General features: G+C 38.8%; 1 protein-coding gene and 1 pseudogene across 5 annotated transcripts in view; one reads left to right on the forward strand and one right to left on the reverse strand.

Annotated features, from left to right (window-relative positions):
* The window catches only part of BABAM2 (BRISC and BRCA1 A complex member 2), a 395,384-nt gene that overhangs the window by 34,893 nt on the left and 336,001 nt on the right, over nt 1–24,490 (forward strand). For 4 of the 5 annotated variants that reach the window (XR_012379665.1, XR_012379664.1, XR_012379666.1 and 1 more), the window contains exon 3: nt 4,581–4,657. Coding sequence is in view for 2 of the 5 variants with exons in the window: in XM_025867974.2 (XP_025723759.1) it covers nt 4,581–4,657 (77 nt within the window). In the remaining 3 variants the exon portion in view is untranslated. Of the gene's footprint in view, nt 1–4,580; nt 4,658–19,341; nt 19,511–24,490 lie in introns of those variants that run through there. The other variant, XM_073897180.1, reaches the window with a different exon arrangement.
* On the reverse strand, nt 6,080–6,616 carry LOC112820887 (divergent paired-related homeobox-like; annotated as a pseudogene).

A 24,490-nucleotide genomic window follows, 5' to 3' on the forward strand; every position in this document is an offset into this window, starting at 1 on the left:
TAAATCTTAGACCTGTGTTAGGACAAGTTGCCATTATACAAATATAATTTTAATGAAGCCAGCTGCTTGTTATTTTAGTAGCTTTTTCATACTTATATAAGGAAATGATTTTCTAGATGAATGAACTTCTCCACTATATTAGTTATCTGTTAATGATGTCTGATTGCAGTATCCTGGGAGACCCTACACCAGAACTGCTCGGTCGGGCCATTCCCAAACTCTGACCCAATGGAACCGTGAGGGATAATAAATATTAGCAGTGTGAAGTTTTGTAATGTCACAATATAAAGACTTCCCTATATATTTTACTTGAGGAATTCATCAGTAGATTACCCTTGCACTTTTTCCTTCTCAAAAAAGAGTGAAGCTCTTTAGAGGAAAAAGATAAATGATAAATCAAGCCATCTAGTCAAATATAAAAAGGATCTACTTAACTTTAAAATATTTATATAATTATAAAGTAGTCCATGTTCATCATAAAAATCAAAACAATGCAGAAAGGTAATCAAAGGAAGTTGTAAAAATTACCCCAAATCCTGCCATATTTTGGTGACTCTCCTTCTGAAATCTGTTTACGTGCATAGACATACACACAGATCTGTCTTTTCCATAAGTAGAAATCATACTACTCATATGTGTTCTTCGATCTTTTTTAACCCGTGCCCTTTTTTGAGTAGCAGAAAAACCAATGCCGTCCTTGAATGCGATTTGAAATTTCACGGTAAATTAAATACATGACCAAAACCAATTTTATTTTATTTTTTTGAAGATTTTGTTTATTTGACAGAGAGAGACACAGCGAGAGAGGGAACACAAGCAGGGGGAGTGGGAGAGGGAGAAGCCGGCTTCCTGCTGAGCAGGGAGCCCGATGTGGGGCTCGATCCCAGGATCCTGGGATCCTGACCTGAGCCGAAGGCAGACGCTTAAGGACTGAGCCACCCAGGCGCCCCTGACCAAAACCAATTTTAGACAGAGCTAATTTTAAAGAAGGGGAAACATTTTTAGTTTAATCTTAAAAGAACCTTTAGTTAATATGACGTTGGCTTGTTTCCCATAAAGCTGTTTATCTTGGGTAATATGGAAGATAGAACATAATAGATATTTTATTTATTTATTTATTTATTCATAATAGATATTTTAAGTATTTGTTCAACATTTCATGAGAGAAGCTGAGTGCTGTTTAGGAGAGAGAGACCTGCTAATGGCAGCTTCGTCTTTCCCCTGTTGCCTTGAACTGTTAAGTTCTTGGCCCCAAATTTGTGTATTCCTCTTAGCAAAACAGAAACCTGCAGTTAACTGGAGGTTAGCCATTTTAACTTGGGAATGCTCTTTGGGGAGTATGACCCCTGCCCTTGTCCCCACACCAAGTAAGTGGTCTTTTCAACAATATACAGCGCTTGCTCTAAGGTGAGTTTTGGCAAATTTTTCTTCTGTCTTTTCCGTGATGTTTTCATTATGGATTGGCTGGCCCGCCCATTACTCTGGCTCTGTTTTCATAGACGATTTGGCTATTGTCTCACACTGTGTAGGCTTGATTGCTCTTCCTCCTGAACTTGTTCCCCTCCTGCTCATCCCCAGTGAGGAAATCCACATCTCTCCATTGGTACTGCTGCTCCCTGAGTCCAAGTATCCATCATCTTTCTTTCCTGAAACTCACTCCTGTAGGTTTCTGTTGGACATCTTTATAGTCTCTCTTTCTATACAGTAAACATGGTTGATCTTGTAAAAAGCATAGAATCTGATAATATTACTCTTCTTAAAACCCTCCTTTGTGCTTGGAATACTCTGAATTAATTGCCGCCACCTACAAGGCTCTTTGAGATCTGTCCCTTGCTTCGCTCTTGTCCTGATCTTTTGCTCTTCTCTCCCTCGTTCACTCTGCTCTAGCTGCATCGCCCAGATGTCTCAAGATTTCTCCCCCCAGTTATATCAGTCTTGTTCCTGCCTTCACGCCTTTGCACCAGCTGTTTCCTCTGCCTGGAGTGCTCTGGCCCAGCACTCCCTGATAGGCCCCTTGGTGATAGTTACGCAGGTTTCGGAGGGATTTCACCTCCTCACAGGGAGGTCCTCCCCAGTCGTCCAGTGTGCAGTGCCGTGTACTGCACTGTTCTGCACTGAACAGGAGCAATAGCTCCTGTTCGCTGCGACACTGTTTTATGTTCTTCACAACATTTAACAGTCTTGAACCATCTTTATACCTTTGTCTCTTGTTTATCGCTTCTTTTTCCCTTGTCAGAATTTAAGTTCCTTGGAAGGGTAAATCTTGTCTGTCTTGTCCATGTTGTATTCCTAACACATACAACAATGCTCAGTAAATCTTTATACCTAAGTGGAAAAAAAAAATCAGTGAGCGAATCACTCAGATGAAGAAATGTACTTTTTAACACCCTAGGGTGGCTGGAACCAGCTGTTTGCGGGAGGTCGGGAGGTTGGGAGGATGGGAGGAAGGTGAAGGGGGACTTTTAGTGAAAGCACCTTTTAGTCCTCGTTAAAGCATAAAGAATACAAAATGTAGCCCAACAGTGAATGTCACAACTGATTTCACATTGAAAAAGGACAAGTTATTCAAACAAAGTAGAATCAGATTAATCCTGAGGATTTCCTGTACTATTAATAACTTCAGTTGCTAAGCTGTGTAAGATAGGGAGATAATTTGATCTTCACACCCAAAGGAGATGCTTGATTGTGAATGGTGTTTATTTTGTATGAAAAAAATTTTTTTAAAACATTGTTCTTTGAATATATATGAGAAAAAATTCTTAGTGTTGCTTGTAGGTCATTTCTGTCATTAGATCATACTTTATATTTTGTAATGCTTTAATTTATGTATTTTCCATAATTGTTTTTTGTTTTCAAATAACTGCCATGCTATGGGCTAGGAAAGATTATATTATAAGGGAAATATTTTAGTACCTTTAATAAAATGTGCCCCAAAGAATTTTTTATATTGAATAGTAAAGGAGAATGTGTTCATAAAACCTATAAGAAATTGAAATAGGTTACTCTACAATTACTAGTGCAACTTTGTTGTTTAGTTTGTAAACTGGTGTTTTTTATTGTCCCCTAAAGATAAGGGGAATAATCAACCTAGTGATTTATGTTAAATACATCTGAGTTAAACTTTCCATCTGGTTCTTTTCTTTTTCACATTCAGATAGTTTTGGGTAAAGTAATGGTAAAACTAATATGAGATCCTAGTTAGTTTTTTTAGAGTCAACGTTTTTTTTCTGAGAGACAGAGCGTGCGCATGTGCATGAAGGCACATGAGTGGGGAGAGGGGCAAAGGGAGAGGGAAGAGGGAGAGGGAGAATCGCAGGCAGACTCTGCACTGAGCACGGAGCCCCACATGGAGCCCACCCACGACCCAGAGATCAAGACCTGAGCCAAAATCAAGAGTCAGACACTTAACCAACTGAGCCATCCAGGCATCCCTTAGAGTCAACATTTCTTAAATTTATTTTCAAATGACTATTGCCTTCAAAGTGGCCATCTAGGGAAGTGGTACATTTATTCTAACAATGCTTCCATTCCTTAAGATACCCTTTTCAGAGATGCCTCATAGTCAGTATTGGAATTATGAAAGAAATTTAGCATCTTTTGCTTTACTTTATAATCGAAAAACCTCATTTTTTAAAACTAAATGAAGACTTAAAATTTCCTCTATTGACTTCATATTAATATTATATTAATTTATGAAGCCAATACTGCTGTTACGCATTTGAAGTTATGACTTGTGAGATCATGAAAGAGATCTTTTAAAACTCTATCTGTGTAGGGCGCCTGGGTGGCTCAGTTGGTTAAGCGACTGCTTTCGGCTCAGGTCATGATCCTGGAGTCCTGGGATCGAGTCCTGCATCAGGCTCCCTGCTCAGCAGGGAGTCTGCTTCTCCCTCTGACCCTCTTCCCTCTCGTGCTCTCTATCTCTCATTATCTCTCTCAAATAAATAAATAAAATCTTTAAAAAAAAATAAAACTGTATCTGTGTAAAGAACAAAGAACATTGTATAACTTTGTGAAGTAATAGATTGAAAAAAAAATAAACCCAGACCTGAGTGACTAATTCACCCTCCTTTTACATTTGCATTTTATCTGAAACTGAGGGCATTGTATTGTGCTCTACTGTAGATGGAAGTCATGGGGTGCCAAATCCAGAGGGAGCACCTTACCTTTGGAGGTAAAAAGTAGACTCTTTTTAGTATGAGTGAAAGTTAAGGGTCTATATTTAAACTCTGTCCATAAAACTACTCTTCTTTTATAATTTTTGACGTCAAAGACTACAGACCTGTTTTGGACGGTACATCTACATTAGAAGCCAAGATATACTTACTGGAGAGAAGTAGTTGAAGCTTTGTTGGTGTTTGTCCTTAGAAAGCAGATAAGTTTTATTGTGACATAAATGGATTATTTGTTTTAGGGCAAGTCTTATTGTCTTGGCCTCCATGACCATCAAGGGCTTTTATTTTCTTTATAAGCCAGTGTTTTAATCTTTTATCTCTAAGGATCACTTTTTATTTACTTTATTAAATGTCATAAATACATGGGCTTTAAAAAAAAAAATCTTTTCTTCTCTTTCTTTAAAGCTGCACATCATTGACTCCTGGACCCAACTGTGACCGATTTAAACTGCACATACCATATGCTGGAGAGACATTAAAATGTAAGTAAATGATGACTATTTTATTGAAAGTGTAGATTACAGTGCAAGTTATCAGACTTTGTGCTTCCGTTTTTATTTCCGTCTGTTAGGTGTTATCACTAGGATTTACCACTTTTTTAAAAAGTTTTTCTTTCATTTCTAGTTCTACTCAAAGTAAGGCACTTGGTAGGGAATAAGCTGTGGTCAGATAGGCATACACCGAAATTCTTAATTTTTAGGCCTGGGGGTAATTCTTGTATTTTTTTTCTCCATTGGCTGATCTTATGTAATACCCCAATAGAGAGAGTCCACTGCTTTAAAATACCCGGCTATTTAGAAACAGCATTTAGGTAGGAATGACTGCTGTGCACTACTCCCGTTAATCCCCTTCTGGAGCTGTTGCTGCCAAGAAACGTTGTGTTGTCGCCCATGTTCCATTGCCACCTGAGCATGAGTCCTACCCCAGAGACTCTTGGCATAGTTTAAGAGTGTCAACAGGTTTCCTCTTTTATAGCAAGGGTCAGAAATGCAAATGGCTACTACAGCTGGACTGGTAACAGAAATGAGGGGAGCAGGCTAGGTATGGCAAATGGGGGCACACCTACCCTCCTTGAGGGAACTGCCTCTGTTGATATACTGAGAACAGGTGGAAATCCACATCAGTTTTGGATGCTGACTACTTTTTCAAAAATTAAAAACATAGTATGGGCCAGCGTAATGCAGGTCCAACCAAATGTGTGTGGGGTATGACTGGAAGGGACCACTGGTTTGTGACCTTGAGGAAGAGCAGGCAGTACCTACTGTTGGATTCAGTCCACCATCTACACCACTTGCCTAGGTGTATCAGCCCTTCTCTGCTGTTAGAACCAGTGTTGATGCTTTAGCCCAGTGTGGCAGTAATGGCGGCTTTGGTCAGTATCGATCTCACCAGGAATTTTCTCTCTTGAACCTATTCTTGTGGTCAACAGGGTATTGAAGTCTCTCCATTCTTTTTTTTTTTTTTCTCATTGTGTATATTTATTGAGATACAATTTAAAAATTGTCTCCAGCTTTACTGAGATACAAGTGTAAGGTGTATGATGTGTTGATTTGATACATTTATATATTGCAAAATGGTTACCGCCATGGCATTAGCTTCTGTCCTGTCAAGCGATTGTTTTTTTGTGGTGTATTTTATACAGTATTACAGTTCTGTGTCTTTGGATGAATTTATACATGCAGGTTCCTGCCATCCGAATTACAACATGAAACATCCCCATTGCAATAGTTTGTTGAGCGACTCTTGCCACTCAGTTCCACCCCACAGGCACTTGTGGGTCTCTTTTTCTTTTCACGGAGCCCATTTCTGAAATGTCTCCATGTTGCATAGATCTGGACTCTGTCTCTCATCTGGAATCACTGCAAATCGTTACGTAGGTGACCTTTAGTGTCTGGCTTTGCTCACTAAATTCTTTGTGGAGATGAAGAACCCAAAGAATTAGCAGTGAAGCTTGTGGAAGGAATTTGGGATTCCGTAATGGGATGTAGGGAGTAGATGTTAGAATCTCAGCAGCAGCCGAAATGGACTATTTTGTGGCCAAAAGAATGGTCTGGGAGAGCCTTAAAATTGGAGCATATGCTGAGTTGGAAGGAAGGTATGGGGTGATCTGTATAAACTAGGGAAGCAGGGTAGGCACTATCGGGGCCTCCTGGAGTGGCATCCGTGTGTCTCTTGGAAGATCTGGTCTTGACTTCCACCCCAGCTAATTGCTGTTGTTTGGCTTTCTTGACTTTTGCTCTGTGGTTCTTGAACCAAACCTGCAGTATGGTGGGATGTATCTCCAATTTTGAGGCCATTTCTTTCTGAAGGCTGGGAGCAGGGTATGGGTTCTTGCTAAACAAGAATTCCAAATCTGCCAGTTGTTTCTCAGTGAACCTGGTTCGTTTCCTTTGTGAATGTTTCTGATCCTTTCCTTTAGGACGGTCTCCTGTGCCTGCCATCCAATCTAGCTGGGTCCCCATGCTCTGGTCCTGTGTCAAGAGCTCTGAAGTCTCTCCATTCTTAAAAAGAGGAATAAAGAACATAAATGTTAAAGATGGGACAGATGAGTAAATAGTGCCTTTCAGACTGTGGACTGTGTATTTTACAATTACAGGCCACCAGGGGCCACATCTTAGTATTCCGTAGAATCACAAATGCAGCATTAAGTGAAAAATGTAGGACATGCTAACTTACGAACCTGGCATTATTAGATCATTCTCTGGAAACCATTAAAATACATAGGAATTTCACCTGCCTGAGGTAGTAGGACATTCTAGATTGTGACTGTTTTTGAAAAAATTATTAACTGAATTGAAAAGAAATGATCAAAGTAAATCATCCACATGGTTAAAGATATAAAAAGTTCAGAAATTTTTTACACATGAAAGCAGTAATCTTGTTACCTATCTTCCCAAGTCTAGTTCTGTTTCCCAAGGGAACCACTTAAATTTTGTTGTTGTTGTTGTTTCAGTATGTAGTTCTTCTGGGGATGATCGTCGTATGTCTAAATAATGTTTATGCCTCTGTTTCTTGACTTACCAATTTCAGATATTGTTATCTTTTGACTTCCTGCTCTGATACATGAGGCATCAGCCTATTTTCACCACGCTCTTTATCTTTCTCTTTCCTCCCCTTTAATGTAGTTATTATCACCACAGTTGGTTCCTGTGTTGGTTACCCTGTAGCTTTAACATTTTTCCTTTCTTTTTTTAAGGATCATTTTGTATGGTACAGTTAAATGAACAACCCCCTAGAACGTTCTTAGTAAGTGCCCGGCACACAGCACTGTTGTTATGTAAGGACAATCTCTGGGTTAGTATATTTTTATTTAGTTTCCTATGAACCAGAGAGAGTGTCTTTGGGCTCCCCACTTTGTGAGACGAAGATACTACATCCCGCACTGCTCTCCATTCCTCTTCTTTCACCTCCCAACTTTTGTATTATTTTCCTTTTGCAGTGTCAAAATTTGTAACTTATTGTCTGTTCTAAAGCTAGAGTGATCTGTGCTTTGTTTATAAATTGCTTGAATGAGTGATCTGTGCCTACTCCTGTATTGTTATCACTCTGGGGTTTGCCTGTTTTATTCTCTTGGATTCGACCTTGTTTTGTAGAATCTGTGTATTGAAAATTCTGTGTTTTGTAAGTTAAAGCATAATTGCTGGAACACAGTCAGATACCTAGCTTAGATTCCATTCCTTCTTCCATTCTTCTACCTTTCCTGGGGCGCTTCTGATGATTTTTATTTACCATAGTCATAATTAGGTATTTTAGTTTCCAAGAGCACTTTCTTGCTCTCTGTTCCTCTTTCACAGCGTCTTGTTCTTATTTTATGAATACAGTGTCTTGAAAGCTTTCAAAGAATATAGATTTTTTTAAAGATGTTTTCTTAATTATTTTAATTTTCTCCAGGGGTTGTATTTTTGTTTATCATCTTTTTCCTTCTCTGTTATTCTGTAGTCTTTCCTTAAATAGAAGATGGGTTGGCGTGTCTGGGTGGCTCAGTTGGTTAAGTGTCTGCTTTCTGCTCGGGTCATGATCCCAGGACCCTGGGATCGAGCCCAATCGTGGGCTCCCTGCTCAGCGGGGAGCCTGCCACTTCCCCTGCTTGTGTTCTCTCTCTGGCTCGCTCTCTCTCAAATAAATAAAATCTTAAAAAAAAAAAGATGGGTTTTGGTTGTTTATTTATATTTATGACAGACAGTAAAACATTGATAAAGACTTCTGTATGGGTGAACTGAGCTTATTGAGTGTGTGGGTTAATGGTGGGCTAGCTGTTAGTATGAGGAACCCTTATGTGTCATATTAGGGGAGTTCAGCTGTTCTGGTACTCCCTGAAATCATTCTGTTTCTTTAGAAAATCCCCTACATTTTTTGGAGGGGCATACACATCTGGCCACCATGCCATTTTTGGGGGGTGGGTATCACAGACTATTCCTCATGGAACCTTTTGTTAATTTCCCCATTCTTAGCCCCATTTTTCATTCTTCCCTTTCCATACACTGGACGACTACAGTTTTTATGGGTTTGCCACGACACATGGCTTCCCCCTAATCAGTAGCCTCTTGCTCACATTATTGCAGCCAGAGCTTTCTCTTTCCTGTCTCATCAGTTCCTACTCCCCTATCTGCATTCTGCCTTCTAGGAATTTGTTGAAAATGCTATTCTATTGATTGCTACTCTCTTCCCTTCCTCTTCACTTAATATTGTTTTGGATTCTTATTTTCTCTGTGTCATTATCGTTTAATGGAAGGTTGGGTTTTACAAGGGAGAAGAAATAAATGTGTGTGGTTAGTCCACAGTCTTGAGCCAGAAATACTGTAACATCACAAAGATCTTACTCGCTGTATAAGTTTGTGTTAGAAAGCATTTACTAATATTCTGTTATCTTCTGATTGCTATACGATTTTCACAGGAAACCTCTTATAACATTGATGATTATGGTATTTGGACAGGCATTCACCATATAAGTTAATTAAGTCCTATTAAGCTACTGCTCAATATAATCATTACATACTAGGGACTTAATTTAAGCCACAGAATGCTCTGGAATAATGGAATGAAAAATGAACTATTGAGGTTCTTCCACATTAAGATGAGTCAAGATTCTAGCATTCTAGGCTTAAATAGCCCACCGCCAAATAAAAGGAAAAAACAACTGATTATACACTATTTTTATAAAAGTTCATTGAATTCGAAGAAGGAGTATTTTTTTTTCTTCTGAAATTCTTGACTTTATTTAGGAAGGCCTTCTGAAGGATATTGGTCATATGATTAAGTTTAGTGTTAGAATCCCTTGCTTTAAAAAAATTATGTGTTAAACTCTAGAAGTGGTATGCTTTGAGGTATCGTAGTGCTTCACCATGGAAGCCAAACTACCAACCTTTTAAAATTTGCAGATAGAAATTGTTTTTTAATAGCTGTTGAAAATGTGATAGAATTGTCAAAAATAAATCAAGTACATGAATTATGAAACACAAGTCACTGTTCTCTGACAGTATAAAAATGGAAAAATTTACATGAAGAAAATCAAAACAAATACACAAACTTTTTGATATAGTTAAAACTTAAGTGAAGATCCCCAGAGCCATCTTTATTGGACTAGTGTTTTGTGAATCTGCCCACGTAAATTTGTTCACGTCAGTGATTACACAGTAAGGTTGTCTTACTTTCCTTAACTTGTGTAATATTTAGGTTATAGTTATTTCAAGTTTCTTTCTTTGCAGCTGTACTTATTTTAAAATTATTTCAAAATGAAATCTGTTTCCAGTTTTTAAATAAATGTTTCTGTGAGGAGTTTGTTGAGTCATTATGTGTTGATGGTAGTAGTAATGTAGAATACTTAGATACTTTATTAACCTCAATAATTAGTATAGGTTTGTTCTGTGCGTGGTTTGAAATTCATGGACACAGATAATTTACTATAGCAACCAAGTTTATTGTAAAAGAATAAATCATTCAGGGCAAATCATGAATTTGCAAAGAATCATTTTCCCCTCTTGGAGAACACTAAGATCTTGCATTGCTTTTAAAAATAACGTTAGACTCACTCCTTTTTCTTTTTCTTTTTTAACTCCTTCATTTCACTTTTAAAAAACCTGGCAAAACCAAACACTTTTTACATATGTTTTTACTCCATCAATTTTTATAACCTCAAATATATTATATCCAAGATCAGTAAGGTCATAGTGGGTAATTATCACAATATTTGTGATTGAATTCCACCACCTACAACCAACACAATGTTCATCTTTAGATAATTAGCTATTATTCTCTATAACAAATATTTTAACACATGTAGTTTTCTAAAACAAACATACGTAATTGAAAGGTTATATGGTTTGGGGCGCCTGGGTGGCTCAGTCGTTGGGCGTCTGCCTTTGGCTCAGGTCATGGTCCCAGAGTCCTGGGATTGAGCCCCGCATCGGGCTCCCTCCTCAGCAGGAAGCCTGCTTCTCCTTCTCCCATTCCCCCTGCTTGTGTTCCTGCTCTTGCTATCTCTCTGTCAAATAAATAAATAAAATATTAAAAAAAAGAAAGGTCATATAGTTTAATAGTCCTTGGAATGTAACTGTCACAGCAAACAGAAAAGCTCTTTGCCTTATTTAGGAAACAGACTCAATGAGACTTAATTTCATGGTAACAAACTGAATAAGTATTGATTTAAATTATATTCTATGGTAACTACTAGATAAATATTTTCTAACTTTTACCCTTATCTTTCTAAACACAGGGTAATGCCTAAGCCAGGGCTTTACAGTTTCAAAGCCATTTATATAAACAACTTCTTTATCTAAAGTTTCTCATTAAGTCCTATTGAATACTTGTGTTAGGTGGTTTCAACTATAATTTTAACCAAGGCTGAATCAAAGTATTTGACTTTATAGTAATTTTATTTCATAACTTTAAGTTCAGTGAGGTTAGAGATGGAGACTGTTTGTTAAATGATATCTCCAGACCCTAGCCTAGTAAAGATACTCAATTCAATATTTGTTGAAGGAATGGAGTGAATGCAATTAATGAAGCTTAGTGTTCAGATTTTTGTTGGTTGAAGTATCATGTTATAAAGAACGTGGCATTCTATTACTTGTATCAGTCTTTTACCAACAGGAATTCAGTCTTTAGAAGTTATTTATTATACAGGGAATTTGCAATTGGAACCCTGCTCTTAACAATTCAGAAAAAAGGAAGGACATAGAGTACTTTGTAGATTTGGAGTCTGTATCAATTTTGTCTTTATACATTTCACTTTGCCTTAAAGTAGATTAATGAAAATAGCATATAATTAAAATTTGTATCTCAGCATATTTTATGTATTAGAAAACAGTTTTTCTGTAAATGTTTCCTATGTGAATAAGGTACACTGTACAGTTAATAATGAGAGAATGAAAAGGGAGAGGACATATTTCTCCCATGAATTCGTGAATTGATGCTGAAGAATTACCCACATTCAAAATTAAGTCATTGAAATGAAGAAGACCAGAAGATGAAAGTACATTAGGAATGATGTTCTTGTTTCTTCAGCTCTTTTAATGTGAGGAGGCAACTCTTGGGCAGTGAAAGAGTTGCCAGTTTTGGGTGTAAGATTCTCATGCAAGGTATCAAAGAATGTCTGAATTAAAGAGAAGTCCTTGAATTTCACGATTATAGAAGAGACAACTGGTACTTACTTGAACAGGATTGGAAAAGTAAATCTTCAATGATCAAGACTGATTTAAGTAAAATGCATGTTAAGGTCTAGGATGGTGCCACTAAAATGAGTGAAAATCTACCAGTTATAACAGAACTCAGAGAAAGAGCAGTCTGCTTCATAAAAACATGCGTTTGTAAATATGGCGACCCTTGTCACTGTATAGCACTTAACTCTTGAAGAAATTATTGTGTGTGTGTTTTTGTGGACCCTATAAATAGGGTAGAGAGAGAGGTTGTTTTGCTATTTTATTTCCAGTCTCTAGCTGATTGCCTGGCATTTAGAGGGGCTTGTTTATTAGATGTTGGTGGAATGCATTAACCATGTTCATTCTTTGGATCTGGCACTGATGAGGTTTAATGAAGAAGTGACAGAACTTTGAAGTATTCTCAATTTTTCAAGTTCTTTTAATGGTACTACTTATGTAACTATATGAAGAGATTATTGAAATATTTTAAGTATATTGAGCAAGTTTGTGGCCAGTAAATCAAGCTGTTTGCTAACATTGGTTTCAAATTTGAAATTATCTTTTGTTTAAAATTTGTATTTTTCGTACTAACAATTTTTTTCTTAACCAGGAACTGTTTGGTTATAAGAAACCCATTGAAAGAAACATAAAGAGTTTGTTTGTCTTCATGAGGAATTAAATGAATTCCATGGTGCCCCAGGGCAGGAGGCATAGCCAGGCCTCAGAGGGGCTGGGACTGGCACTAGCAGGATGGTAGACACCAGAGCAGATAGTCAGCATCTGTGCCCTTGTTCGTCTGTCTCTTTCTCCTGCAACATAGTCTATTGTCACTTTATTCACTTTATTCTTTTCCCCCCCAGATGTCTCTGTTTTTCCTCACATAGAGTGGAAATGGCTGAACCCCGTATGTGGTGACTCAGTTCAAGGCTACCAGAGACAGCCTCTGGTCTTTGAGTCTAAATTCCTGGGAGAGAGGGTGTGACTGGCAGCCTGGATTGGGTGTTCACTCTTGATCCAGGGGTTTGGTCAAGAGTTCTGGGTTATGGTTACAGGGGGACAGTTTTAGCACAAGGTAAGCATGACTGGGCAGGTAGCCAGAGAGGTATCAATTACAGTTATAGGGATTCTTTCTAAAGAGCTTCCAAATGAAACTATGGACCTTTTCCTTTTGTCTTTAACAATAGAAGCAATATGGTTGTTTATCATTTGAGAGGAATGATGAACATTTCAAAGCCATTTGCAACAGAGTGAAGAAGTCATGCCAAAAAATTATCTCCAAAGGTTTTGAAGTGGAAAGACTTTCCCAGAAGAAAAGCCTTTTTTTTTTTCCAGAAGAAAATGAAAAAAAAAAAAGATTATGATTTGGATAATACATTCCCTCCCATGTCCTCAGAAGAACATCGTAAAGTTGCTGTTCATTTCCAAGGCTTTGATACTACATCACTGAATTGAAATTTTTTTGTTTTGGGGAATGATTACAATAAAACGAAATCAACCTTAGAACTGCTATTTAAGTGGGATGTTTTATTAAACAATGGTCAAACATATACAAAGATTTTTATAGACAGATTGCAAATAGTGTTTCAGAACTTCTGTTTTACTGGATCTTGAAACTCCATGTTTGATCCCATCTCCTCAGGTGGCTTGACTGCTCTGTGTGTGCGCGCACATTCACACAGGGCTTCTTGCATCTCAGATCTACCACCTACTGTTTTGTCTTAGCTGCCCACAGTTGTCAACTCAGAATATTCTTTTTCTTTTTTCTTTTCCTAGCCTTTGTCCTCTAAGATCTTTCTTAAGGAGCACTGTATAGAGAAACGCAGGGTCCTGACACAGAAACTGAACCCCAGGTGGGAGCCCCCAAAGGACCTGGGGTGTTGTGGCGAACGTTGCCCCAGCTGAAAAAGATATTAAGGTCCTGTTGATTTTATCTGATCTATAAGAAGTTTGCATTTTGTTTGGTGTGTTACTCTGTGTTGTATTTTGAATGTTAAGCAGTAGATCCAGAAGCTGGCTGTGGAGGCCATAGCTGTCGGCAGTCTAGTCGGGATGGCAGTGTGATTTCTTTCTTACATTGTTTAAAATAAATAATCTGTTTGGAAAATGTTAACTCAGTAATCTTTCTGCGTTAACCCTGTCTTCCAGCCTTTCAGTATTTTAGTGACTGAATCCCTCAGCCTGGTGTTCAAGGCTGTCACAGCCTGCCATTCCTGCCTCCCAGGCCCCCCTCGTTGGAGCTCAGCTGTCAACAATCCAAGTCAAAAGCCTACACAACTGATTTGCTCGTTGTACTTCTCAAATACCCCGCCTTTCCAGTTTCAGCTTTTGTTCACACCATTTTGGCTTTAGTAGGATGGGCCAAGGAAATCATAAAGTAGCCTGGCTGTTTTTGTGGCATATTTGGTTCTTCATTTGCACTCACAAATCTGCTGGCTCTAATGGATGTGCTGTCTCTGGGGCTTCTAGGCTGGTGCACTTCTGGTCTCCAGGATCACCTGCAGGGAGAGTAGGCGTTAACCGTTTTCACTCTGACTTGTAACAGTTGAGTTAAGTAAAAAAGTTGGACACTATGTCCAGGGACTTAGTATTTTGCATCGTGCTGAGAAGCATTATAATTTTCCTTGGTCGCATAGTTCATTTTACTTTTATTTTTATCTTTTTAAAAGATTCATTTACTTAAAGATTATTATTATCTAGCATTCAGGGTATTTTTAGAGGCTAATTAGGGAGGCAGGTCACCTTTGATGTAGTGAATGTTCTAAAAAATGCTCATGGAAGGCAAGTAAGAAGTGCTAATTTCATGGATTAGACATTATCTCTCCCTTAGATTTTGAGGATTCCTTTGTCCTGGTATTTCAGAACATTTTATTTTCTTGGAATTCATGGAATGTTAGAAACACTTCTGATTGTAGTTTATTAAAAAATAGCTGATAGATATAATTGTTAAAATAACTTATTGAGCATTTATTTTGTACAGAGTTAGGCTTATTTATATACATGATCTCATTTAATCACACAGTAACTCTGAGGTAAAAATTTATATTCCCTTTTTAAAATATTAATGTTAATTCAGATGTAATTTACATATTGTAAGATGTAGCCATTTAAAATGTACATTTCAATACACTCTGTCAGTTGTAAACACCTGAGTCACTCAACCATAGTCAAGATACAGAATGTTTCCATCCCCCAGAGATAGAGATTATTTCATTCCCTCTGTAAGTCCCTCTCCTCCACCACATCCCTGCAATCCCTGAGCCTTCTCTCTCAAACTATAGAACGGTTTTCCCTGTTTTAGAACTTCATATAAATGGAATCAAATATGATATAAGTTTTTGGTGTCTGGCTTCATTCAGCATGATGTGTTTGAGATTTGTCCATATTACTCCTTGTATCAGTACTTTGTTTCTTTTACTGACACTCAGTATGACATTGTATGGGTATATGTGCTGCAGTTTTTTGTATGCATTCATCTAATTAAGGACATTTGAGTTTCCAGGTTTTGGCTATTATGAATAAAGCTGCTATCATATTTTTGTTCATGTCTTCTGTGGAGATATGTCTTAATTTTCTTGGGTACACTCCTTGGAGTGGTATTGCTCTGTCGTAAGCTAAGTGTATGTTTATAAGTAATTGCTAACCTGTTTTCCAAAGTGGTTGCATTGTTTTACATTCCTACTAGTAATTTATGAGATGTCTAGTTACTCTCTATTTTTGCCAAATTGGATATAGTTATTATTTTTTAATTATATCCATTCTAGTGGGTGTGTAGTGGTATCTCATTGTGGTTTTAATTTGCATTTTTATGCGCTGTTGGCTATCCATCTTTTGTTGTGAAATGCCTGTTGACATCTTTTGCTCAATATTTTGATTGGATTATTGGGCTTTGTTGAGTTATAGGTAGTCAGTCTTAAAGAGTCTAGAAAGAACTTACTTGTTATTTTGTCAATATTTTCTTCCAGTCTGTGGCTTCCTTTTTTAGTTTCTTTTTTTTAATTTTTATTTTTTTTAAGATTTTATTTATTTGACAGAGAGAGACACAGCGAGAGAGGGAACACAAGCAGGGGGAGAGGGAGAGGAAGAAGCAGGCTTCCCACTGAGCAGGGAGCCCGACGCAGGGCTTGATCCCAGGACCCCGGGATCATGACCCGAGCCGAAGGCAGACACCCAGTGACTGAGCCACCCAGGTGCCCCTTCCCTTTTTAGTTTCTTAATGATGTCTTTCCAGGAGCAGAAGTTTTTAATAGTGATGAAGTCCAGCTTAACAAGTTTTTCTTTTATAGTTTATACTTTTGGCTTTTTGTTTAAGAAATCTTTGTCTATCTGAAGGTCTTGAAGATTTTCTCCTAGGAGTTTTATATTTTTACCTTTGACATTTTGGTCTATGATCCATTTTGAGTTAATTTTGACCACGTATATGTTAACTAACCACTTAAGTGTGAGTCTGTTTCTGGACTTTACATTGTATTCCACTGATGTGTCGTCTGTCCCCATGTGCCTGTAACACTGCTTCAATTCCTATAGCTTTAGAGTAAGTCTTTAAATTAGGTAGTGTGAGTCCTACAACTTCTTTTTCAAAACTGTTTTGGCTATCCTAGGTCCTTAGTATCCACAGAGATTTTAGAATCATTTTGTCAGATGCCTGTAGAAGTCCTGCTGGAATTGCATTGAATCTGAAGATCAGTTTGTAGAGAACTCACATCTTTTTTTTTTTTTAAAGATTTTATTTATTTATTTGACAGAGAGAGACAGTGAGAGCAGGAACACAAGCAGGGGGAGTGGGAGAGGGAGAAGCAGGCTTCCCGCTGAGCAGGGAGCCCGATGTGGGACTCGATCCCAGGACCCTGGGATCATGACCTGAGCCGAAGGCAGACACTCAACGACTGAGCCACCCAGGCACCCGAGAACTCACATCTTAATATCAAATGTTCCAGTAGATGAAAATGGTAGTCTCTCCATTATCAGATCTTCTTTAATTTTTTTTCAGTGTCTTGTAGTCTTTATTTCTTTTTTTTTTTTTAAAGAAGCCTGGTTCTTTTTTTTTTAAGATTTCATTTATTTACCTGACAGAGAGACAGCGAGAGCAGGAACACAAGCAGGGGGAGTGGGAGAGGGAGAAGCAGACCTCCTGTGGAGCAAGGAGCCCGGCGCGGGGCTCTACCCCAGGACCCCGGGACCATGACCCGAGCCGAAGGCAGACACCCAAGGACTGAGCCACCCGGGTACCCTGAGTGTCTTGTAGTTTTTCATGAACAGGTCTTGACAAATGTTCTTAAATTTACCTCAAAATATTTTATATTTTTGAGGTTAATTTATAGCACATATAGGTTTCTTTGAATTTTTTCTAAGTCTTTGTTGCTAATCTATTGAAATATCATGGATTTTAGTACCTTGACCTTGTATTGCTTCTGTGTCCTTAAATTCACTTATTAGTTCTAGTGACTTTTTTTGTAGGCTCCTTATGTATTTTCCTCAAAAACAATCATATCGCTTGTGAAAAAGACAGCTTTGCTTCTTCCTTTCCAATCTGTAGGATTTATATTTCTTATTTTTACTTTACTGTAACTGAATGGGCTCTCCAGCATAGTGTTGAGTAGAAGTGATGAAGTCAGACATCCTTGCTTTATTTCCAGCCTTAATTGGAAGGTGTTTAGCGTTTCATCACTAAGCACAATTGTCAACTGTAGTTTCCCTTTATCAGTTTGGGAAAGTTGCCATCTCTTTTAACATGCTGAGAGCTTTTATTATGAAAAGAATGTTAATATGTTAAATGCTTTTTCTATTAGGATGACCACATGGTTTATCTCTTTTATTCTGTTAATATGATAAGTAAACTGATTTTCAGATGTTGAACCATGTTGCATTCCTGGGATTAATCGCAGTTGATCATTATGTATTATTCTTCTTATATGTTGCTGGATTTGGTTCATTCATATTCTTTTAAGGACGTTTGTATCTATATCTGATGCTGTTATTTCTGTACTTCTCTTGTAGTCCTTTGGTATCAGAAGGTACAAACTTCCAGTTATAAAATAAATACATCATGGGGATGTAATGTATAGCATGGTGACTATAGTTCTATACTGCCTATTTGAGAAAATATAAAGAAAGCCAGTAGTGGCTTGACCCTTCCCATTTCTCTTTTGATACCATTCACATTAATACCATTGGTAACAACCCCACCAAAACGAAACAAAACAAAAATCCTTGTTTTTCTTCTGCCTTTGGCTACAGGGTTAGGTTGTAAAAGGAAGGGAACAAAATGTTTTAGTAAGATCATGTCTTTAGTGATGGGGAATTAGAGCCATTAAAAAAACACAAACAACTTAACCAAAAATATGGCAAAAGACGAAGGTGGTGGCTAGAAGGCTTAGGACATTCCAGGGAGTTTTGTAGATTTGGGATTGCAGATGAAGACCAGATACATCTAATTTGTGAGGGGAGAATGAAGGACTAAGGGGAGGAAATAGCGTTAGCTTGAGCAAGAGAGAGAGAATTGTTTTAAAAAAAAAATTCTTATGCAGTCTGAATAAAATTTATGTTCCCCCCCTTCCTGGGGCCTTAGAAATTAGAATCTTTGCATAGTACTGTCATGCCATGTGTTGGATAGTGGTGCTGTGAGCCTAAGTTGATGTGGTTGCATTCAGTGTATAGGAAAGTTACATACAACTCATCTCCAGTTAGTTCTTCTTTTGTACTTATGCCTAAACCTCTCCATCTGGACAAGTGCCAATTTGCCACTAAATTTAAATAAATAAGAACATTTCTCATCAATAGGGGTGGCAAATTTAGCCCCTCTTTAGAGCACTGAGCAATTTATGACCATATGTTAAATACCATAAAACAGCTTTAAAGACTTGGTCCCTGGCCATTGCCAGATTGCACCGTAGGAGTACAGCAGTGCTGCGAGGGACTGGGAATGCTTCCTCCGGCCCTTGGAGGCCTCAGGAACTCACTGATGTCACAGCCAGAGAGGTCTGTTTTCAAACATTCCCTTTATAAAGGTGAAATACTAAAAGATTCCATTTTGGCATTTGGGTGCAAAGAAGGCAGGACTTCTTTTTGATTCTTAAGGGTCAAAATTAATATGGAAAGTGTTGTGTGGGAGAATGAGTAACTTGGCAGCAGTGAGTCCAGAAGGCAAGTCTAGGAATAGGTAGTAGATATCCTACTCATTCTTTTTCTTGGAGCATGAACTGGACTTTTATAAGGCATAAGCAAACCAAATATCACATGTTTCTAAATTGTTTTCTTTTTGCCAACTTTTATGGCATTAATACTGATGTTAAAAATGGTTATTAAAATTTCATCCCGTAGTGCTGCCAGTTGTAAGGATTTCTTTTCTTTTAGGAGGATGACTCATTATTTGGTGAACTCCAAATATTAGTTTTTTTCCTTACCATCATCACAGGCTGTGAATCATTGATGGCATCCAGTGGGCTCATGGCTGAGGGAATGAAGGGGTGTGCCAGCAAACATGTGATTTTTGGTCAAGTCGTGCTGGAGGACCTCAGCTGGACACTTAGCCCTGTTAAACCTCTGGTTCAGGCAGGGGGCAGTGTTATTAAATAGGAATGGCACCGAAAAGCTTTGTACAAGATTTTTCTGACTGTTCCCTCTGAAGGATAACTTTTCCTACAAAGGAAGATGATGAAATTTGGCTGTCAGAGGTCCAGGATTCCTAGCCTTCTCGAATGTGTAAGTGCCAGCCCAAGGGCTGATTTCCTGTCACTTCCTGTGTGGTTTGCACTACATCCTCTTTGCAGCAGATCAGTATTTTAGGTCATCTATCATAACTGCTGTCCTGTAAATTCTTGGCAATTTGATCTCAGTTTACAGAAGGCAGCCGGCATGTTTCTCTAGGAAATGCAGCTGGAGAGTCCTGTCTCCCACTTCCTAAGGCCAGGAAGTACACTATTGTTATTCGTCGCTGCTTTCTTCCTTTGAAAGAACAAAAATCTTCAAACTTTGGCAAATTCTGAAAGTGCCCGGTACAGTTTGATATTACCCTTTCCATTTTGTTGGTCTAGGGCAAAAACTTGAGTGACCTTTGACATCATTTGCAAATCTTGCCTGGTTTTCCCATAACACAGATATGTGTGTTAGTGTGAGTTTCCCCCCCTACTGCAAATGAAGTCCTGCTGAAGTCCTCAGAGGCACAGCAGGGTGTTTTGTTTTGTTTTGTTTCATTTTGTTTCATTTTCGGTTTTGATTTTCAGGGGTAGTTCTAATTACTTAGGCCACACTATTGCTTAGTTATTTCTTCTCTGTTTTGGGATTTTTCTCTCCCGGTCAGCAGCAGCCATTGAGACTATTCATTTTGGGTATGGCTTGAGTATTTGCATTGGATTTTCAAGCTGTATGGAACACAGAGATATTTAAGTCACATTTCTTCTCTACTTAATATTAAGATAAAAGTGTCAGTTTAGTTTTTTCAAGTTACCATGCCAGAGGGTGAACTGGGTTGTAGAATTTAGAGAGTGAGCGATTTTCCTTCCTTAGAATGACTCAGCAGTCACAATTTGGCGATTTTTAAAAAAAGGTTTTCTTTATTTATTTGTCAGAGAGAGAGTGAGAGCATAAGCAGGGGAAGTGGCAGGCAGAGGGAGAGGGAGAAGCAGGCTCCCCGCTGAGCAGGGAGCCGGATATGGGGCTGGATTCCAGGACCCTGGGATCATGACCTGAGCTGAAGGCAGATGCTCAACCGACTGAGCCACCCAGGGGTCCCAGCAATTTGATTTTATTTATGTAGTACAAAAATTGCCTTTAGCCCAGTTCAACTGGGAGAAGAACCCGTTTGTAAAGAGAATGCAAACTCATGCATGATTTATTTTACATGGTACCCTTAACAGTCTCTTGTAGCGCAGATCATTTCTGCTTTTGATTCTTTTTTCATCTTTGTAGAAACTCCACCTTTTGCGGGGTTCAACAACATCGTTAGTGTAGCTCTTGGTTTCCTTTGTGTTCTGGTTCTTAAGATGAATGTAGGGCAAGGAAAGATAAATTGTGCTGCTTTACAGAAAAAAAGTGAATGCCATGAAGATGGATTTGATGTCAGATCTGCGGATATGAGGTGGTATCATCAGAGAAGCAGCCCAAATCCTGCTAGTGCACCGAGGATGGCATGAAGGAAGAAATTTGGATTAAGACATGGGAGAATTTGATATCCACATTATTTGTATCAAATCAAATCTGTAGTTCCTGAGATAATATGTTGTTAAACTCTAGGGGTAGGAACCCCTTTGATCTCTAAGTTCTGTATGACCCATGGAGTAGTTGATCAGAAAATGTTTGTTTATTAAATGAGTGAAATCAAGGCACTTAAAAGATTATGTCTTGTGTGGAAAGTCTTAATTGGAAGGAAAGTAATTTTTGTGACCTTTCAGTGGGACAAGGGGGTATCTAAAGATCTGAGAAAGAGCACCATAGTTTCCTTATTGAAGAAGGGGAAAGAGAACTCTGAAAGCTTATATACATCAACCAGGTTGATACACCTATTTAGAAAGAACCCAGAAAAAGACTCACAAACGTAGTTTACCAACAGTTGGGCTGGAATAGGACTAACCAATTTTATTTTGTAAAGAACAACTCTTAAGACATGAATGTCTTATTATAGAGTGATCAATATAGTACTAACTTGGGAAGAAAAGAATAAAGTTGAATCTATCCTGAGAGTAGCAGGGCTTTTGATTCTGTCTTTGAGATGGATTCAGGAAGCAGATCATGAAATGATTAGTTAGACATAAAATGTGTTGCTTGACAGTATGCCCCAAAGTCTCATAACTGAAGAATGAATGCTACTTAGTGTTAAAATCAGAGAATTTGGTCATCTTAACATAGAGCCTCTGTAGAGCAATCGTTTCTTCTCTGGTTTTTTATTTATTTATTTTTATTGTTCTTATCCTCGTGTTTTTCCTTCCTGTAATTTCACCGTACTTGGGTAAGACAAGTTCCAGGCAATTGTACTCAAACATCAGATTTTTTTTACCTGCTTTCACAGACTTGGCCATCTCACGTAGAAAGGAAAGGAAAGAATCCACAAATGTCAGAATGCTTTTACTGCTCCACCCCAGCTGTCCAGTCGTGGAGCACCTACCTCCCCAGTCCAGATTCTGAAGCACCTCCATTGTTTGGCACTATCATAACCCTTCCAGTGTTCTCTCTTCTCCTGAACCCGATTATTTTTTGACAGTCTGTCCCTAACCTTTGTTTTCAACTCTGTCTGCTGTTCTCCCTTCTGAACATCTTGTTCCTATCAGTGTCGTCTACTCATCATTCCTGTGGCACATGATTTTCTGCTCCCTCAGTTTTGCTAATTCTTTTACCCTTGCCTGTAATTACCTTCTCATGTTTCTTTATCTCAGCCTACTATGGGCAGCACGGAGAGTGGACATTTTAAGAAAGGATTAGACAGAGCATGATTTTAGATGAAGTGTTCAGTGAAGTAGGAGACTGTGGTGGATTGTCCAGAGGTGGCCACAACCAAATCTCCTGTCCCACATGCTCTTCTGTACTGAGTGTGACCCTGCCACTCCTCCTTCAGGGATTGGAGTATAATTTTCCTCCCCTTGTGTGGGCTTGTGACGATTTTGACCAGTGGCGTGTGATGCAGGTCATGTTGCGTGACTTCGGAGGATGTATAGCTTCTGACTTCTCAGCAGGAATACTTGTTTGTGCTGGGAGCCCCAAGCTCTGCATAAGAATATGTCTGACTGAGGCATCTGGGTGATTCAGTTAGTTAAGCATCTGCCTTGGGCTCAGGTCCCGATCCTAGGGTCCTGGGATCGAGCCCTGTGTCGGGCTCCCTGCTCAGTGGGGAGCCTGCTTCTCCCTCTCCCATTGCTCCTCCCCCGCTCATGCTTGCTCTCTCTCTCTCTCTCTCTCTCTCTCACTCTCTCAAATAAATAAATAAAATCTTAAAAAAAAAGAGTATGTCTGACTACTGTGAGGTTGCCATGCTGCCAGGTAGCTGCACCACATTGGAGGCATGCAGTTGGGAGTTTTGGGCTTTGAGTTACCCAGCTACCGGACACGTGAGTGGAAGAGTATTGAATACCACTTAGTGATCTCAGTTGGTGCTACGAGGGGCAAAAGAATCACCCATCTGTACTCTGCCTGTATTTCTAACCCATGGAATCTGGGAATATAATAAAATGGTTGTTTTAAACCTCTCAGTTTGGGGTAGTTTGTTAGGTAGCATTAGTAATTAGAACATAGTCACTGGAGAACAGGAACAGAAGAGGAACCTGTAGGAGGATGGAAGGGATGGGTCTAGGAGCAGACATACAGAGGCTCAGGCTCCACAGGGAGGAGGAAAAGACCAAAGAATTAGAAAGACATAAATTTTAAGGAAAAAGGGTGGGGAATGCACACTGATGGTCTGTTATTACTAATTGTATAGTATCGTACGATACGATACAAAGATACGAACGTATCTTTGAATATATTTATATTTATTTTGTATGGAGGTGGGGTTGAGGTCACCTACCAAGAGGCAGCAAGAAGGTCTGGAGAGGGCCTGGCTGCCTTGTAGAGAATATTGAAGACAGTATAGATTATTGGCCTTCAGTTCCTTGCCTTTATCGAATACTCTTCTGAGGAAAGATAAAGGCATGGCATTTTATTATGGCCTGCCTTCCTCAAGAGAGCTTTGTGCATAGTCTACACCATCAGTGTGAAGCACTTTGAGCCCTTCAGAAGAAGTAAAAGCAGTTCTTTCAGAGGAGTGCCTCAGACCACTGTGGCTCTGTGTTTATGAGTTCTGAACCTCAACATGACTCTTCAGGGTTTCAGATAACCAAGCTGCCTGCGGTTTGGGGAAATGGAAGGGATCCTACCTTCGAGAGTAGGGAGTTTGATTTTAAGTAGCAGCTTTCTTGAGAAGGGAGGGGAACAAATCTCCAGTTCTAGTTATGGCGCTTTAGAGGGCTTTTATCCCCATTGAGGACTCAGCAAGTGTTGTTCATTGAATGGTGGAATGGCTTATTTAAAATAATTGTTTTCTGGAGCATCCAGGGGTCTGGCCACCAGCCACGTGCAAGTCAGTTTTTTTCTGTGAAGGATTACATGCTCCACGTCTCCACGTACTCCTGCACGTTTTAGAAGGTTTTAACCATGTAGTGGACTATCTGCTTTGTTGTTGAAATCTTTTAATTAATGTCGTACTGAGGAGAGCTGCTCTAGAACCCCACTGAAGTGCTATTACTGGATAACAGAGCACTACTTTCACGACAGGGTAACCATGATGGATCAGACCTATACTTCGTGGATTATAGGCAGGATATATGAAATTCTGTAGTATTCTAGAATTTGCCCTTGTGCCCTAAGGGATATGACTATATTTCGATTGGTCTCTGTTAGATGCTTTTATTTCACCATTTCTTCATGTTTGTTTGTTTATTTATTTATTTATTTATTTATTTTACTGTGTTGGGGTGACCTTGGCACTTCTGAGCTGTTATGACTTGTGTTTTGCGTATTTCTCCACCCCTTCCCTGAAAATTGCGGTACATGTAGATAACTTGCTCTTACAGACCCTGCTGATTTGTTTCTTTCTGACTTGCGTAATTTTCCTGGCAGGAGCGTGACTGTCTTTGTCCTTTGTTATTATCAACTTAGATTTAAATGATCAAACAAAAAATTGTCATTGTGTTACCATTGCTTTTAAAAAACTGCGTG

Source organism: Callorhinus ursinus, unplaced genomic scaffold (genome assembly GCF_003265705.2).
Source record: "Callorhinus ursinus isolate GAN/ISIS: 27379988/994484 unplaced genomic scaffold, GSC_fseal_2.0 scaffold10, whole genome shotgun sequence".
In the NCBI taxonomy this organism is placed as follows: Eukaryota; Metazoa; Chordata; class Mammalia; order Carnivora; family Otariidae; genus Callorhinus; species Callorhinus ursinus.